At 46.8% G+C, this 16,538-nt stretch overlaps 1 protein-coding gene across 1 annotated transcript in view; it reads left to right on the forward strand.

Annotated features, from left to right (window-relative positions):
- Positions 1–1,772: 1,772 nt before the first annotated feature.
- The window catches only part of LOC126266905 (T-complex protein 1 subunit eta), a 66,743-nt gene continuing 51,977 nt past the window's right edge, over positions 1,773–16,538 (forward strand). The window contains exons 1-3 of the mRNA XM_049971582.1: positions 1,773–1,881; positions 2,147–2,407; positions 14,255–14,413. Of these exons, the coding sequence (XP_049827539.1) occupies positions 1,879–1,881; positions 2,147–2,407; positions 14,255–14,413 (423 nt within the window). The 5' untranslated portion in view covers positions 1,773–1,878. The remainder of the gene's footprint in view (positions 1,882–2,146; positions 2,408–14,254; positions 14,414–16,538) is intronic.

Raw genomic sequence — 16,538 nt, forward strand, 5'->3', positions numbered from 1 at the left:
GACCTCATCCCCTTCCCATATCTTCTTTTCCTTGAACACATCCACACTCTGTACACCGCCCACTGCCTCGATCCCCCCCCCCCCCCCTCCCACCCTGTAGTGTCTTCTATCTTCTCTACCTCCAGTCCGTTGCCACGCCTTTACCGCTGTGTCCCGCCCTTTCTCCATCTCCACACCCTCCACCACTTCTCCCAATGCAACTCCCAGCACCTACCCCTCCCGCATGATGAGCTTCCCCCTGGTCTCTACCCCTCCTACCAACTCTAACCTCACCTTCCCCACCTACTCCTCAGGGCTCCCTCTCACCTGCTCTTCACTTCCATCAGCTGTTTTCCTCCCTTCTACACCACCTCCCTTTCCCCTGCCTCCCTTCTCTGTCTCTGCACTGCTTCCTGACTTGCCTTCCCGAGCGTCTCCTGCCCCTTGATGCGCCCCTCACCCCACTTTTCTATTTTTCTCCCACCCCCTACTGCTCCTCCCACCGCTGCACCTTCCTCTCCCCTCTTTTTCCCTCCTCTCTGGCCTCCCATCCCTCGGAGTATCCCTACCAGCGGTTTTATTCTTCGTGTATGCCCTGTCGCTTACAGCGGTTTTTTTAGTGTCTCTCGCTCTGTGTGCCTTTATACTGTGGCCAACTTATAACTTGTATGTGTGACTCCGTTGTATTTTAAGTGCCCCACAAATCACCAATTTTTAACTGTCCCCCTATGAATATCCCCGTGTCAGTGTATATTTTAACTTACATTGTCTCCATTTAGTGTATCCCCTTCTTCCACCCTTCTTTATGCATAAGTCTCCACTTTTTATTTTTTGTAATGCCACTCAGCTGAAGAGTGGTGGATTGTGTCACTGTCAGCCTTCTCCTGCCCTTATGGGGCAGGGGAATGAAATTACATTAATGAAAAAGATCCCACAATTACGAGTCGTAACAGGTTCGCCAACTGCGGCACATGACAATCGGCACTCCATGGCTCCATCTAGCACACACACACACACACACACACTATGTTTACATGCTACACATCTTCTGAAATACTCATTTACATGTTAAGGTCTGAAGCGGATTTGCTTGCCCAGTAAATATGGCGAAGTGTAAACAGCTTCAGTCTAATATTTCTATTATTCTTAACTATACAAGAAGCCACTACGTCCATAATAGCCGCAAATATTTAAAAACGAAACCTGACAGCCAAATCACGTTTCCATACCAGCTGGCGTTTACATGGGAGTGAAAATCGGTTGCGGAATTGGAAAACCGGCAACTAGAATCGTATTTCCAGAGTCGATTTTGAAGTGTTTACATGAATAACCATAAGAGGTACAGGGAAATCGCTTAACGAAATCCGGTTTTGGGAGCGCCATGTAAACGGGGTGACTGATGGAACTGTACCACCAAACAGTACACGCTCAACCCCCAGCTGAGAAGCGTCAGAGGACTGTGTAACTTCGTGCACGAATAGTCAAAGTAACCACGGCGGTAAAAAGTATAACCGGTTTACGGTATATAGTTGCTCTATGTTCTTCTGTTGACTCGTTCCACATCATAACTTTTATCTTTTATTTGATCTATGGAACAAGAAACTAACAACCTAACTAAAAATGAATCGGCTGCTAGCCCACATATAATATCTGCGCAAATTTTCGCTGCGTATGCTGTCAGTTGCTTGCAGAGAAAATGTCGTACGCTGATATTTGTGCAGTGGTTGTTTGAGACTGGGAAATGAACGAATGTGTCATCTTCACCGATGTCATGTGTTTTGAGACTCAGTTCCAGAAATTAACAAAAGACATAAGCAAAGCGATAGCAGTAGTGGTGAGCAAGGCGTGTTGGGAAAAAGATTGAAAGTTATTTAAATTGTCATACCACTTTTTAAAAAAATGGTTGGTTGTTTACTGTATTAGTGGTCATTAACTGAAGCTATCGGAAGCGATAAATACGTGAAAGATGGCTTACGTGAAAATTTTAAATGATGTCTTGCCTGTATTGCAATCATGCTTGATTGTTTATGCCGTTAAATTAAAATGTATCTTAATTTTCTTAGTGTAACACATCTTTGATTATAACATTATTACATAAGGTTTGCATTCAGTGTAAATTGCACTGTTGTCGAGCAATAACGTTATATGTTTCTCTTTTCAAATGTAGCAACCGCAAATAATTCTCCTTAAGGAGGGAACTGAGAACAGCCAGGGCAAGCCCCAACTGATCTCGAATATAAATGCTTGCCAGGCCGTTGTGGATGCAGTCAGAACAACACTTGGCCCAAGGGGAATGGATAAGTTAATAGTAGACAAAAACGGAAAGTCCACCATCTCAAATGACGGTGCTACCATTATGAAATTACTGGATGTTGTTCATCCCGCAGCAAAGACGCTTGTTGACATAGCGAAGTCACAAGACGCCGAGGTAAGCAGCGCGCTGTGTGTTCACTGTAACTGGTTTCATAGCAAGAGATGCCATTGCCCCTTTTCATTTAATGCCATAGACTGTTAATGTTGGTTTCGCGAATTTCCCTGGTGTTTTGATGTCGTGTAATTTCATTCAGCTATCTTTGATTTAATCTAATTTCTGGTTTGGTAGTTGAATTTAGATTTTAGGTATTATACACAGTGCTAACACTTCCCATTTGTATTCAGAATTTTTTTCTGGTGGCATGCTTCAAAAGTATATGTGCTTAAATACTCTCTCTCTCTGTGTGTGTGTGTGTGTGTGTGTGTGTGTGTGTGTGTGTGTGTGTGTGTGTGTGTGTGTGTTGAAATTCAGTTACATAATTGGAAGGATCTTCGATTTTAAGATAAGTTGTCAGAGATTGAAAAAAAATGTGCTGATAAGAGGGAAGAGGCCTACATTTAGAGGAAATTTCATAATTCACTAATTTTCTGACATGTAAAGAAAAAAATGCAGTGACAAATTATCGTTTAAAGTGCCTTTCACCTACTTCCTATCTCTTGTTAAAATATGGGGAAAATCCATTGGGACCAAATTTTTCAGCAGTTTTGAAGAGAGATTATGACTTGGCCATAGTTTGATTTTTATTTCTGTCCTCTGCACATAAAATTAACAGGATGGCAAATTGCATGATTGTAGACATATTAGATCAGGACCAGTGGCTTGCCAGACTTCAGGATTATTTTTTTCTTTCTTTTTTTTCCCAGTCCGAAGCAATTGGTCCTTGAGAAATCTGCTATCTACCTAGATCATAGTAAAAGTGATTGACTGCTAGTTGTTTACAGGACATCACTTGCACCATAGCAACAGTCAGAGAATGAACTTGCTTATGCCTTCTGATCTGTTCACCATAGTCCTACTGCTATGCTACCTCATGTGCCACTTGCCATAAGCAATTACAGGTGACACTGCTGGTAACATAACAATTTTGATTGATTTTCATTGTTCATATTACTTTTCTGTGTGGCATGTTTGTTTTAGCTGACAAACTGTCTTGAGCTAGCTACAAATTTGGTAGAAAAGTGATAACATTATTACTATGCTGCTAAACAAATCCTATACTATACATTAGCAGATATGTGATAAATGGATCCAGCAACAAATGCCCTCCCGTTGCTGCAGTTATTGTGTTTGCATAAATTAATGTTAACTCTTAATATTGTCCCCTCATGCTTAACTACCAGTCACTTTTTTATTTCAGTGTAGGTACAACACTTAAAGCAAGATACAAATGGTTTATAATCTTAAAACTTATCTGAGAAGTTTATAATCTGACTATAGTTGTGTCCGTTGTTAGAGGTGAGCGAAACCTAAGACTTAAACTAAATGCAGAGAAGTCCCAATTAACTTTAGTATTCCATCGGATGAATTTGTCGTGAATTATGGGAACAATTAAATTCTTTTTCTTTTTGACAGTATCCCAATACTGTATAAGAAAAGTGAAGAATCTGGCTTGGAATATTATCTAAGAACATCAAGAAGGCAAAAATACTGTTGTCAGATGGAGGAAGTGGTCACCTGTACGTATTGCTAAAGATTCAGGCCATATTTCCACTGGACGCAAACTTGTATGATCACTTGTTTTGTCATACTTGACCATTGTTATGTATAAAGCACATCAGGATTACTGAAAGCAGTAGAGTGTTAGAACTAAAAATGAAAGCTTGTGACCAGGCAAGCTATGTGATTACCATATTCTGTGTCTGCTTTATCACCCTTTTAATATCTATATACTCGAGTACCTCATCTCAAAGACAAAACACTCATCATTTGTCATAATCACAGCACAAAGTCTCACCATTCATAAAACAAAAACATTACCAAAATATTAATTAATTGGTTTTCAGCCAGATGATTGTGTCTTATTTTGTCGATGTTCCTTAGTGACTTTGTGTGAGATGCTGCTGATGTACTCAGCTGCCACAGGAACTGCTGCTCTTATAGCTGCCCCTTGCCTCCCACCCACCTACTTCCTCCCCCCCCCCCCCCCCCACCTCTCCAGCCCGTACCTCTCCGCCCCCCTCCTCCACCTCTCCAGCCCGCAATTTTCCGCTAACTTCAGTTTCACAGTTACAGACTCAGTTCACTGTATGCAGATGCCATTGCTCCTTCATGGATTTGAGCCAGCAATCCTAGTGGGCTTTCTTCAGCTTGACTTGAATCATTTTCTTCATAATGTTGTCCAACAGCCTGGGAATCTGTGCAAAAAACTTATTGTACATAATGAAGTGCATATATTCCAAACAGTACTCAGTTACTGCAGATTTATTGTGTTGTCCTAGCCAAATTTAGCATCTATGTTAAATAAATCGAAGTTCCTCTGCTCGTGTTGGCCAATGTCTGATATGCTACACTCAAGTGGTGATGCTGTTGGCTGGCTTCCATAAGCATAAGCTGTCCTGTACACTACCAAGTAGGCTGCATGTCTTGATGTCTGGGGAGTCATTATTTGGTGGACTCTTTTTTAAGAACACTGCTGATTTTTACACAGATGGACATTACATACCATAAGTTTGCTAGCACTTTCGGTTAGTCCTCTTCTGTTTCTTGGAAGCTGATTGATGTAGTGCACATTCAATTTTGGCTGAGCATTGCCATTTTTGTGTAGAACTTGTCATAGACGGTTAAGTTAAGAAGCAAAGCTCTCTTTGTCTGATAGGGCATGTGCCTTGTGCGTAAAGGTCTTCGAAACAGCACGCTTCTAAGCAGGATGATGGCAGCTGTGGGCTGGCAGGTGTTGATCATTGCGGATCAGCTTGCTATAGAGACTACCCAAGTAACCTATCAGCCTTCTGTATCACAGACACACCCAAGAACAGTATCTGTCCGTCTTTCTTGTAGTTCCATGGTGAATTTGATAGTGGTTTGAGTTCAGATGAAGAAGGAACTCATTCAGCTTCTCCATTCTGTGGAGTCATATAACAGACATGTTGCCCACGTAAAAAAGAAACAGGTTGGTTTTTAGCTGATCAATCCCAAAGCTATCTGCTCAAAGTGTTCTACAAGCAGATTCACCTGACTGGAATGGTGCACTGCCTTTGGCTACACCCTTGGTTTGTTCTCATAATATTGCTGTTAGTACAAGTATGTGGATGTCAACTTTTTTTATTTATCGGTTCTACCAAATCCTTAAGTGGCAGTGTGGTGAATGAAGAAAGCACATTAAAGATGACCATTATTTCAATATCCAAAGTGTGTAGACCTTAAAATCTTCACAATTGCATGTGTGGTTGTAGCATTTCCCTGCGTCAGGGCTCAACAGCAGCCATGAGGAACCTAGTGATCTGGTAAGTGAAGGCACATGTAGTGTTGTCATCCTTACACACTTTTGGTAGTGTGTACAGCTTGATGGTATTGGTGCCTGTGCCAGAATATTCTTAATGTTCTTCTCTGGTAATCCAAAGAATTAAATAGTTTATTTTGCAGCAAGAACCCAACAAACAGCTGTATCTTAGGTAGATTTTTTGCTATAAAATGTATCACCACAGCTGCAGATGCTATGACCACACAGTTGTTTGCTTCAAATATTAGTGTTATGTTCCTGCCTATGTTGTTGGTGAGCATTACATTCTAATAGACCAGGACAAATCTTCTATATTCACGTATCCATATTTGTAAAGTTAGTACATGATCTAACTTGAAGCTCCACTGCTGCCCCCTTTCTTAAAGCATTTTGTCTGGTTGGTATGATGAAAGAGCTCACTTTATTTCACATTCACTTACTACACTGTTTTTGACAAATTATTACCAATTTCTAGCCATTTTGCTTATTTTTAAATCTCAAAAATACTCAAACCTAATGTAGTTTTTAAAATATAATGTATAATACTAAATTATGAGGCAATTAGATATACACCCACTTAATGTATGTTCCAGGGTAGCACCCATATATACAGGGCTTTTACATTTTAGCTTGCATCAACTTTATATCTCGACAGCAATATATCACCTGAAAAATATGTAATAGGTGAGAAGTTAATATTAGTAAAGAGGACTCTTGTCTCTGCTGCAACTGCTAGCTTTCCACCACTTCTTCTTCTTGGAGGAGGTCAACTTTGGATTTTCAAATAGGAAACAAATGTTAATTGCATATTTAAACTCTGTTAAAAAAATGCATATGTTTTATTCAGATTATTGTTTTCCATTTGTGGTAGATGGTGCTGTAATAGACAAATATCAAGTGTCGGTTTTTGCGATTAAGAACCAATGCATTTGATTGTACGTATCATTTACAATGTACATGTAAACCTTTGTGTTCTAACGGTCGATATTTATGTTTGCAATTTACTTTGATTGTACAGTAAAATATGGTTAATTGTTTCAATCTCTGGTTAGAAACTGTTCAGTGTGATCTAGAAATGATGACTGGATGTAATAGTTTTCTGTTTCCATTGGGTTGCTAGGTTTTGGTGAGTCCCCTCCTTTCACCATTGGGATGCCTGGTTTTAGTGAGTCCCCTCTCTCACTATTGTGTTGTTTGATTCTGTCTTCATGGGAACGTCAGTTCTTAATGGCCGAAACATGGTCACTTAATACTTATCAATTACAGTGCCATCTACCATTAATGGAAAACAATGGTTTGAGTAAACTGTACATATTATCTGGCATAGATAATAGATACCATTCGGAACTCCGGGCGGGGACTACTCAAGAGGAGAAAGAAAACTGGCGTTCTACGGATCGGAGTGTCAGATCCCTTAATCGGGCAGGTAGGTTAGAAAATGTAAAAAGGGAAATGGATAGGTTAAAGTTATATATAGTGGGAATTAATGAAGTTCGGTGGCAGGAGGAACAAGACTTCTGGTCAGGTGACTACAGGATCATAAACACAAAATCAAATAGGGGTAATGCAGGAGTAGGTTTAATAATGAATAGGAAAATAGGAATGCGGGTAAGCTACTACAACACAGCATAGTGAAGGCATTATTGTGGCCAAGATAGATACGAAGCACATGCCTACTACAGTAGTACAAGTTTATATGCCAACTAGCTCTGCAGATGATGAAGAAATTGAAGAAATGTATGATCAAATAAAAGAAATAATTCAGGTAGTGAAGGGTGACTGGAATTCGGTAGTAGGAAAAGGGAGAGAAGGAAACGTAGTAGGTGAATATGGACTGGGGCAAAGAAATGAAAGAGGAAGCCGCCTGGTAGAATTTTGCACAGAGCACAACTTAATCATAGCTAGAAATTTGTTCACGAATCATAAAAGAAGGCTGTATACATGGAAGAAGACTGGAGATGCTGACAGGTTTCAGATAGATTATGTAATGGTTAAGACAGAGATTTAGGAACTAGGTTTTAAATTGTAAGACATTTCCAGGGGCAGATGTGGACTCTGACCACAATCTATTGGTTATGACCTGTAGATTAAAACTGAAGAAACTGCAAAAAGGTGGAAATTTAAGGAGATGGGACCTGGATAAACTGAAAGAACTAGAGGTTGTACATTGTTTCAGGGAGAGCATAAGGGTGCAATTGACAGGAATGGTGGAAAGAAACACAGTAGAAGAAGAATGAGTAGCTCTGAGGGATGAAGTAGTGAAGGCAGCAGAGGATCAAGTAGGTAAAAAGATGAGGGCTAGTATAAATCCTTGGGTAACAGAAGAAATATTGAATTTAATTGATGAAAGGAGAAAATATAAAAATGCAGTAAATGAAGCAGGCAAAAAGGAATACAAACGTCTCAAAAATGAGATCGATAGAAAGTGCAAAATGGCTAAGCAGGGATGGCTAGAGGACAAATGTAAGGATGTAGAGGCTTATCTCACTAGGGGTAAGATAGATACTGCCTACAGGAAAATTAAAGAGACCTTTGGAGATAAGAGAACCACTTGTACGAACATCAAGAGCTCAGATGGAAACCCAGTTCTAAGCAAAGAAGGGAAAGCAGAAAGGTGGAAGGAGTATATAGAGGGTCTATACAAGGGCAATGTACTTGAGGACAATATTATGGAAATGGAACAGGATGTAGATGAAGATGAAATGGGAAATACGATACTGTGTGAAGAGTTTGACAGAGCACTGTGAAAGACCTGAGTCAAAACAAGGCCCTGGGAGTAGACAACATTCCATTGGAACTACTGACGCCCTAGGGAGAGCCCGTCTTGAGAAAACTCTACCATCTGGTGAGGAAGATGTATGAGACAGGTGGAATACCCTCAGACTTCAAGAAGAGTATAATAATCCCAATCCCAAAGAAAGCAGATGTTGACAGATCTGAAAATTACCGAACAATCAGTTTAATAAGTCATAGCTGCAAAATCCTAACACGAATTCTTACGTTTCTAGCATTTGTTGACTTAGAGAAAGCTGTTGACAATGTTGACTGGAATACTCCCTTTCAAATTCTGAAGGTGACAGGGGTAAAATACAGGGAGTGAAAGGCTATTTACAATTTGTACAGAAATCAGGTGGCAGTTGTAAGAGTCGAGGGACATGAAAGGGAAGCAGTGGTTGGGAAGGGAGTGAGACAGGGTTGTACCCTGTCCCCGATGTTATTCAGTCTGTATATTGAGCAAGCAGTGAAGGAAACAAACGAAAAATTCGGAGTAGGTATTAAAATCCATGGAGAAGAAATAAAAACTTTGAGGTTCACCGATGACATTGTAATTGTCAGAGACAGCAAAGGACTTGGAAGAGCAGTTGAATGGAATGGATAGTATTTTGAAAGGAGGATATAACATTAACATCAACAAAAGCAAAACGAGGATAATGTGATGTAGTCAAAGTAAATCGGGTGATGCTGAGGGAATTAGATTAGGAAATGACGCACTTAAAGTAGTAAAGGAGTTTTGCTATTTAGGAAGTAAAATAACTGATGATGGTCGAAGTAGAGAGTATATAAAATGTAGACTGGCAATGGCAAGGAAAGCGTTTCTGGAGAAGAGAAGTTTGTTAACATCGAGTATAGATTTAAGTGTCAGGAAGTCATTTCTGAAAATATTTGTATGGAGTGTAGCCATGTATGGAAGTGAAACATGGACGATAAATAGTTTGGACAAGAAGAGAATAGAAGCTTTCAAAATGTGGTGCTACAGGAGAATGCTGAAGATTAGATGGGTAGATTGAGGAAGTATTGAACAGGATTGGGGAGAAGAGAAGTTTGTGGCACAACTAGACCAGAAGAAGGGATCGGTTGGTAGGACATGTTCTGGGCATCAAGGGATCACAAATTTAGTATTGCAGGGCAGGGTGGAGGGTAAAAATCGTAGAGGAAGACCAAGAGATGGCTACACTAAGCAGATTCAGAAGGATGTAGGTTGCAGTAGGTACTGGGAGATGAAGAAGCTTGCACAGGATACAAAGTGGACCCCTCCCCCCAAGGTGACGTTTTTCCTTCAGTGCACCGTTTTGAGATATTAAGTTGTCTCAGGTTAAAACTAAAATTAAAATAACTTTTTGTTTTACATTTCAGTGAGTTGATTGGAATGGATGAGCTGTGGATAAATTGTAATTCTGTCTTAAATGCCACATAATTGCTGTGTTACCCATATTGTAGTTGCATGCAGATATTTTTAAAGTTCGACTGGTTGCGTGGCAGCAACACTACTCCCTTCAGCACAGCAATCTGTCAGTTATTTTATTCAAGGTATAGCAATATGAGATGGCAGGTGTGGGGGGGACAGGTGGTTAATGGGGAAGTAGGGAGTGCAGCCAGGCAAGCATGAAAGGGGGGAGGGGTACAAGCATACATGGGAGTGGAGAGAGTAAGCAAGCAAACGTGGGGAGTGGCGGGGGTTTATCAGCTCTTTCCCTTCTTCCACTTCCTTTGTTGGCGTTTACCTCTTCCCACCTTACTCTAAGGATCTCGCCACAACCTCCCACGCCCCACTCTTCCCCCCCCCCCCCCCCCAGCGTTCCATACATCCTCCCCCATCTGAGTCCCCTCTCCTCCTGCTCTTCCCCCCCCCCCCCCCCCCGAGACTCACTCCGCCTGCTCCTCCCCCCCCCGTGACCCACTCCCCTGCTCCTCCTCCCCCACGTTCCACTATTCCTGCTCCCCCCCCACCGCGCCCCACTTTTCCTGCTCTCCCCCCACCGCACCCCCACTCTTCCTGCTCTCCCCCCCACCGCACCCCACTCTTCCTGCTCTCCCCCCGCCGCGCCCCGCTCTTCCTGCTCTCCCCCCGCCGCGCCCCGCTCTTCCTGCTCTCCCCCGCCGCGCCCCGCTCTTCCTGCTCTCCCCCCTCTCCCGCGCCCCGCTCTTCCTGCTCTCCCCCCTCTCCCGCGCCCCGCTCTTCCTGCTCTCCCCCCTCTCCCGCGCCCCGCTCTTCCTGCTCTCCCCCCTCTCCCGCGCCCCGCTCTTCCTGCTCTCCCCCCTCTCCCGCGCCCCGCTCTTCCTGCTCTCCCCCCTCTCCCGCGCCCCGTTCTTCCTGCTCCCCCCCTCTCCCGCGCCCCGCTCTTCCTGCTCTCCCCCCCTCTCCCGCGCCCCGCTCTTCCTGCTCTCCCCCCTCTCTCGCGCCCCCGCTCTTCCTGCTCTCCCCCCTCTCCCGCGCCCCCGCTCTTCCTGCTCTCCCCCCCTCTCCCGCGCCCCCGCTCTTCCTGCTCTCCCCCCTCTCCCGCGCCCCGCTCTTCCTGCTCTCCCCCCCTCTCCCGCGCCCCGCTCTTCCTGCTCTCCCCCCCTCTCCCGCGCCCCGCTCTTCCTGCTCTCCCCCCTCTCCCGCGCCCCGCTCTTCCTGCTCTCCCCCCTCTCCCGCGCCCCGCTCTTCCTGCTCTCCCCCCCTCTCCCGCGCCCCGCTCTTCCTGCTCTCCCCCCTCTCCCGCGCCCCGCTCTTCCTGCTCTCCCCCCTCTCCCGCGCCCCGCTCTTCCTGCTCTCCCCCCTCTCCCGCGCCCCGCTCTTCCTGCTCTCCCCCCTCTCCCGCGCCCCGCTCTTCCTGCTCTCCCCCCTCTCCCGCGCCCCGCTCTTCCTGCTCTCCCCCCCTCTCCCGCGCCCCGCTCTTCCTGCTCTCCCCCCTCTCCCGCGCCCCGCTCTTCCTGCTCTCCCCCCTCTCCCGCGCCCCGCTCTTCCTGCTCTCCCCCCTCTCCCGCGCCCCGCTCTTCCTGCTCTCCCCCCCTCTCCCGCGCCCCGCTCTTCCTGCTCTCCCCCCTCTCCCGCGCCCCGCTCTTCCTGCTCTCCCCCCTCTCCCGCGCCCCGCTCTTCCTGCTCTCCCCCCTCTCCCGCGCCCCGCTCTTCCTGCTCTCCCCCCTCTCCCGCGCCCCGCTCTTCCTGCTCTCCCCCCTCTCCCGCGCCCCGCTCGTCCTGCTCTCCCCCCTCTCCCGCGCCCCGCTCGTCCTGCTCTCCCCCCTCTCCCGCGCCCCGCTCGTCCTGCTCTCCCCCCTCTCCCGCGCCCCGCTCGTCCTGCTCTCCCCCCCTCTCCCGCGCCCCGCTCGTCCTGCTCTCCCCCCTCTCCCGCGCCCCGCTCGTCCTGCTCTCCCCCCTCCCCCCTCTCCCGCGCCCCGCTCGTCCTGCTCTCCCCCCTCTCCCCCCTCTCCCGCGCCCCGCTCGTCCTGCTCTCCCCCCCTCTCCCGCGCCCCGCTCGTCCTGCTCTCCCCCCTCTCCCGCGCCCCGCTCGTCCTGCTCTCCCCCCTCTCCCGCGCCCCGCTCGTCCTGCTCTCCCCCCTCTCCCGCGCCCCGCTCGTCCTGCTCTCCCCCCTCTCCCGCGCCCCGCTCGTCCTGCTCTCCCCCCTCTCCCGCGCCCCGCTCGTCCTGCTCTCCCCCCTCTCCCGCGCCCCGCTCGTCCTGCTCTCCCCCCTCTCCCCCCTCTCCCGCGCCCCGCTCGTCCTGCTCTCCCCCCTCTCCCGCGCCCCGCTCGTCCTGCCTCTCCCCCCTCTCCCGCGCCCCGCTCGTCCTGCTCTCCCCCCTCTCCCGCGCCCCGCTCGTCCTGCTCTCCCCCCTCTCCCGCGCCCCCGCTCGTCCTGCTCTCCCCCCTCTCCCGCGCCCCGCTCGTCCTGCTCTCCCCCCTCTCCCGCGCCCCGCTCGTCCTGCTCTCCCCCCTCTCCCGCGCCCCGCTCGTCCTGCTCTCCCCCCTCTCCCGCGCCCCCGCTCGTCCTGCTCTCCCCCCTCTCCCGCGCCCCGCTCGTCCTGCTCTCCCCCCTCTCCCGCGCCCCGCTCGTCCTGCTCTCCCCCCCTCTCCCGCGCCCCGCTCGTCCTGCTCTCCCCCCTCTCCCGCGCCCCGCTCGTCCTGCTCTCCCCCCCTCTCCCGCGCCCCGCTCGTCCTGCTCTCCCCCCCTCTCCCGCGCCCCGCTCGTCCTGCTCTCCCCCCTCTCCCGCGCCCCGCTCGTCCTGCTCTCCCCCCTCTCCCGCGCCCCGCTCGTCCTGCTCTCCCCCCTCTCCCGCGCCCCGCTCGTCCTGCTCTCCCCCCTCTCCCGCGCCCCGCTCGTCCTGCTCTCCCCCCTCTCCCGCGCCCCGCTCGTCCTGCTCTCACCCCCTCTCCCGCGCCCCGCTCGTCCTGCTCTCCCCCCTCTCCCGCGCCCCGCTCGTCCTGCTCTCCCCCCTCTCCCGCGCCCCGCTCGTCCTGCTCTCCCCCCCTCTCCCGCGCCCCGCTCGTCCTGCTCTCCCCCCTCTCCCGCGCCCCGCTCGTCCTGCTCTCCCCCCTCTCCCGCGCCCCGCTCGTCCTGCTCTCCCCCCTCTCCCGCGCCCCGCTCGTCCTGCTCTCCCCCCTCTCCCGCGCCCCGCTCGTCCTGCTCTCCCCCCTCTCCCGCGCCCCGCTCGTCCTGCTCTCCCCCCTCTCCCGCGCCCCGCTCTCCCCCCTCTCCCGCGCCCCGCTCTTCCCGCTCTCCCCCCATCCTCCCTCTCCCTGCACATGCCCCCCGCGCCCCCCCGCCCCCCGCAATGGATGAAAACTGGATTTAAAAAATGCCCAATTTGTCGACATTATGGGGCTTGAACTTAGAAAATGGTTTGGGCTTGCTATCCTTATGGATAGGCAAGGGGCGATGATTATTGGTCAATAAATCCATTGATAGACACACAGATATTCCACAAAATGTTGTCGTGCAACCAATTCAGAAAAATATTTTCATTTTTACATATTTCTGACAGCCTCAATAAACCGGATGCCAACTGGCTTGTCAAAGTGCAATTCGTAATAGATTATTTTTCCAAAAACGAAGTCAAAAATCTCAATTGATGAAGAAATGATGCCATGGCGTGGACAATTAAAATTTAAAGTTTATAATCCATCGAAAATTACGAAATACAGCATACTCATTCGGATGCTGTGTGATTTGATTACGGGATATATTTCCTCATTCAAATATATTCTGGCGCTGGACAGCCTTTAGCAAAAACAGTGATGGAACTAGTGACACCTTCTGATGGCAAGTGGCATCACCTCTGCGTGGATTATTATAACAGTGTAGAAGTTGTAGAGAAGTCACTTGAAAAGAAAATTCGAGTTTTTTGAATGGTACAGCAAAATAGAGGATGTCTGGAAAATTAAAGCGCGCAAAAGTCTGTGTGTTTGAAGCTTGTCATCAACAGATAGGTGACAAGCGGCCAGCGACAAGCCAAGTAATCCGGCGCCAAGCGAATAAATTTGTACCAAATGTGCGGACAGCAGAGTGTTAAAACGAGAGAGAGAGAGAGAGAGAGAGAGAGAGAGAGAGAGAGAGAGAGAGAGAGAATAGCAAATGCTAAATTGTCACAGTATTGTGGTTGAACCAGCTGGGTTGCAGCACATAAACAATTGTAACTACACATATCTGTGCATTCTGAAGAATTCGAAACAGAGTGTATCGCTTTTCACTTTTTGGTTATTTGCCTGTTACAGCGAATAGTTATTGGTTTTAATTTTGTCTTTATAGTGATTCATATTTTGCAGGTTGGTGATGGAACAACAAGTGTGGTTTTGCTGGCTGGTGAGTTTTTGAAACAGATTAAACCATTCGTAGAAGAAGGTGTACATCCACGAATTATAATAAAAGCTTTTCGTAAAGCTATACAACTGGCAGTTGATAAAATCAATTCTCTAGCTGTAAAGGTATGTGAAGTTCCTAATGTAGTTGCTCCTAGAATCTTATCATTGTCAAAAAGTAGTCATTTAGCGTGAAGTAACATCACTAATACATTTTCTAATTCAGACATGGCTTGTTTGTTTGATAATAAGTTGTTTGGCAACATTGCACAGTCCCATATCAATTTTTGTAGGCAGTTTGTATATGAATAGTGTCTCCGTGGGAGGGAGGGAGGGAGGGGGGGGGGGGGCAGATGATGTGTCAAGATGGGCACTTGTTCTTTCCTGGAATCTGGATCATAAGATCTTCACTCACGGAGGAGGAACAAGTAGTTCTGGAACTCACTCTTATTTCCACTTAATTGCAGGTTTAATATATTGTGGCATTACAATGCAAAGTCAGGTTGGAAATACTGTGATCATGGAAATAACTACATAGTTGCCATGCTGTTTGTAGGAAAGCATGTGAATCCTGTCCCTTGGAAGTGGTATTGGCCCAGTCATACAACGAAGGCAGATCAGATCTTCACAAAATAGTGACAATATAGGTTCTCTAAACTTTTCACATCACTTACATATTCATAGCATTATCAAGCCCCAGGAGAGGATGGTTCAGTCCTAGTATGTGCGAATCGCTTGCAAATTTCCAGACACTCTTCTTCGCCCCCCCCCCCCCCCCCCCCTCACCAGGACAACATAAATGTGATTGTTGTATACCCGGCCCCACCTGTGTGATCCATTTGACACCTCAGCACTCAGCACAATGGTACACGTTTTGTTTGTGCACAGCCTAGACCTCTTGGATGTACACTGAAATTGTATAGTACTACATGGGAGAATGGTTGTATTACATACTGAAAGAAGAGGACATTTTGTACAGTAGGGTACTTGCGTGTATATTTCTGCCAACTGTATTAGTGGGAAATGTAATATGCCATTTGCTATGTGAGAATTGAGAAACAAAACTATCAAACTTTTTTCAAGTTTGAAAAAAAATGTCAGCTCCGTTCGCTGGTTCCTTCTTGAACTGGTCAGGGTGGCAACAACAATAAATACGCGAAGGTACTTAAAAATTCTGCAACACCTTGACTGGGTTACTCAACTGTGCATCAAACTTAGACAGGAGAACTGTCTTGGTTCAGCCTTAGTGTGGTAGGAGATGGTTTTACTGGTTCTGATTGTAGGATTTCAAACTGCCTGGAAAATGTAGCTGTCAACACATGTTTAACTTAAATTAGACATAAACCTTTAGTGCATCCCTTTTTATGACATAATCTGTTTTTCTATAAGTGAATTATAGTAACAATTTTACAATTTGTTGGTTGTGAATTCTGTACCAGAAGAAGAAAAAGGCTGTAAAAACCAAAGAACGTAAGTCAACTGTTTGTTACTGAAAACCAACAGTTCAAGGTGCTCAGTCCAGTAACTAATAGTAAACGTCAAATACATTGTCCTCTTTTTCTATACATTTGTCAGACTGTGGTCTATCACAAACTTTTCAAATTAATCTCATTTGTGTGAAATGCACGTGCAGGTTTCCAGGGCACTTCAAGGAACTGTCTCTTTGTTAGGACTGGTCTACAACAAAACCCAATTATTTTTTTTTGTGGCCCTGAGTACAAAAATCCAAATTATTGTGGTCAGAGGGTCATGAAATTAATGGAACTGGACCACCTGCATCTATGAATCTCCAACAATGTGGCTGAACTATGCTGGAGCCCCATCGCATGTAAATTACTTGAGTCCCTCTTGTTTTAAGGGCTCATCTTGTATTTGGCCTGGAAGATGCTTTGAATTAGTTTGTTGAATAAAGCACTGACAAAAGTTCTCTGGGGGTTTGTTACTTGCAGGTGAAAGGCATGACAAACGTTGTTGATACCTAAATTGTTTGCAGAATGTTTACTTTGCAGTTGGGCTTACAAGGAAATATTAGTCTCACTTGATCTGCCATTTGTGGTGCTACAGCTTCTATATCAGCCAAGTCTATATTACTTGGCTGTCATCTGTCTGGAAACATGTTTTGATACTATCTTATTTCCATTACCATTTATGTGACCTTAATGAAGAAGCAAATTTGTTTGCCTACAAGTTGAATACGCTGCCTTGTTGAAGCAGCACACATATCATGTGACTCACTAGTTCTACAGTCACG

This window comes from Schistocerca gregaria, chromosome 4 (genome assembly GCF_023897955.1).
Source record: "Schistocerca gregaria isolate iqSchGreg1 chromosome 4, iqSchGreg1.2, whole genome shotgun sequence".
Taxonomy (NCBI): Eukaryota; Metazoa; Arthropoda; class Insecta; order Orthoptera; family Acrididae; genus Schistocerca; species Schistocerca gregaria.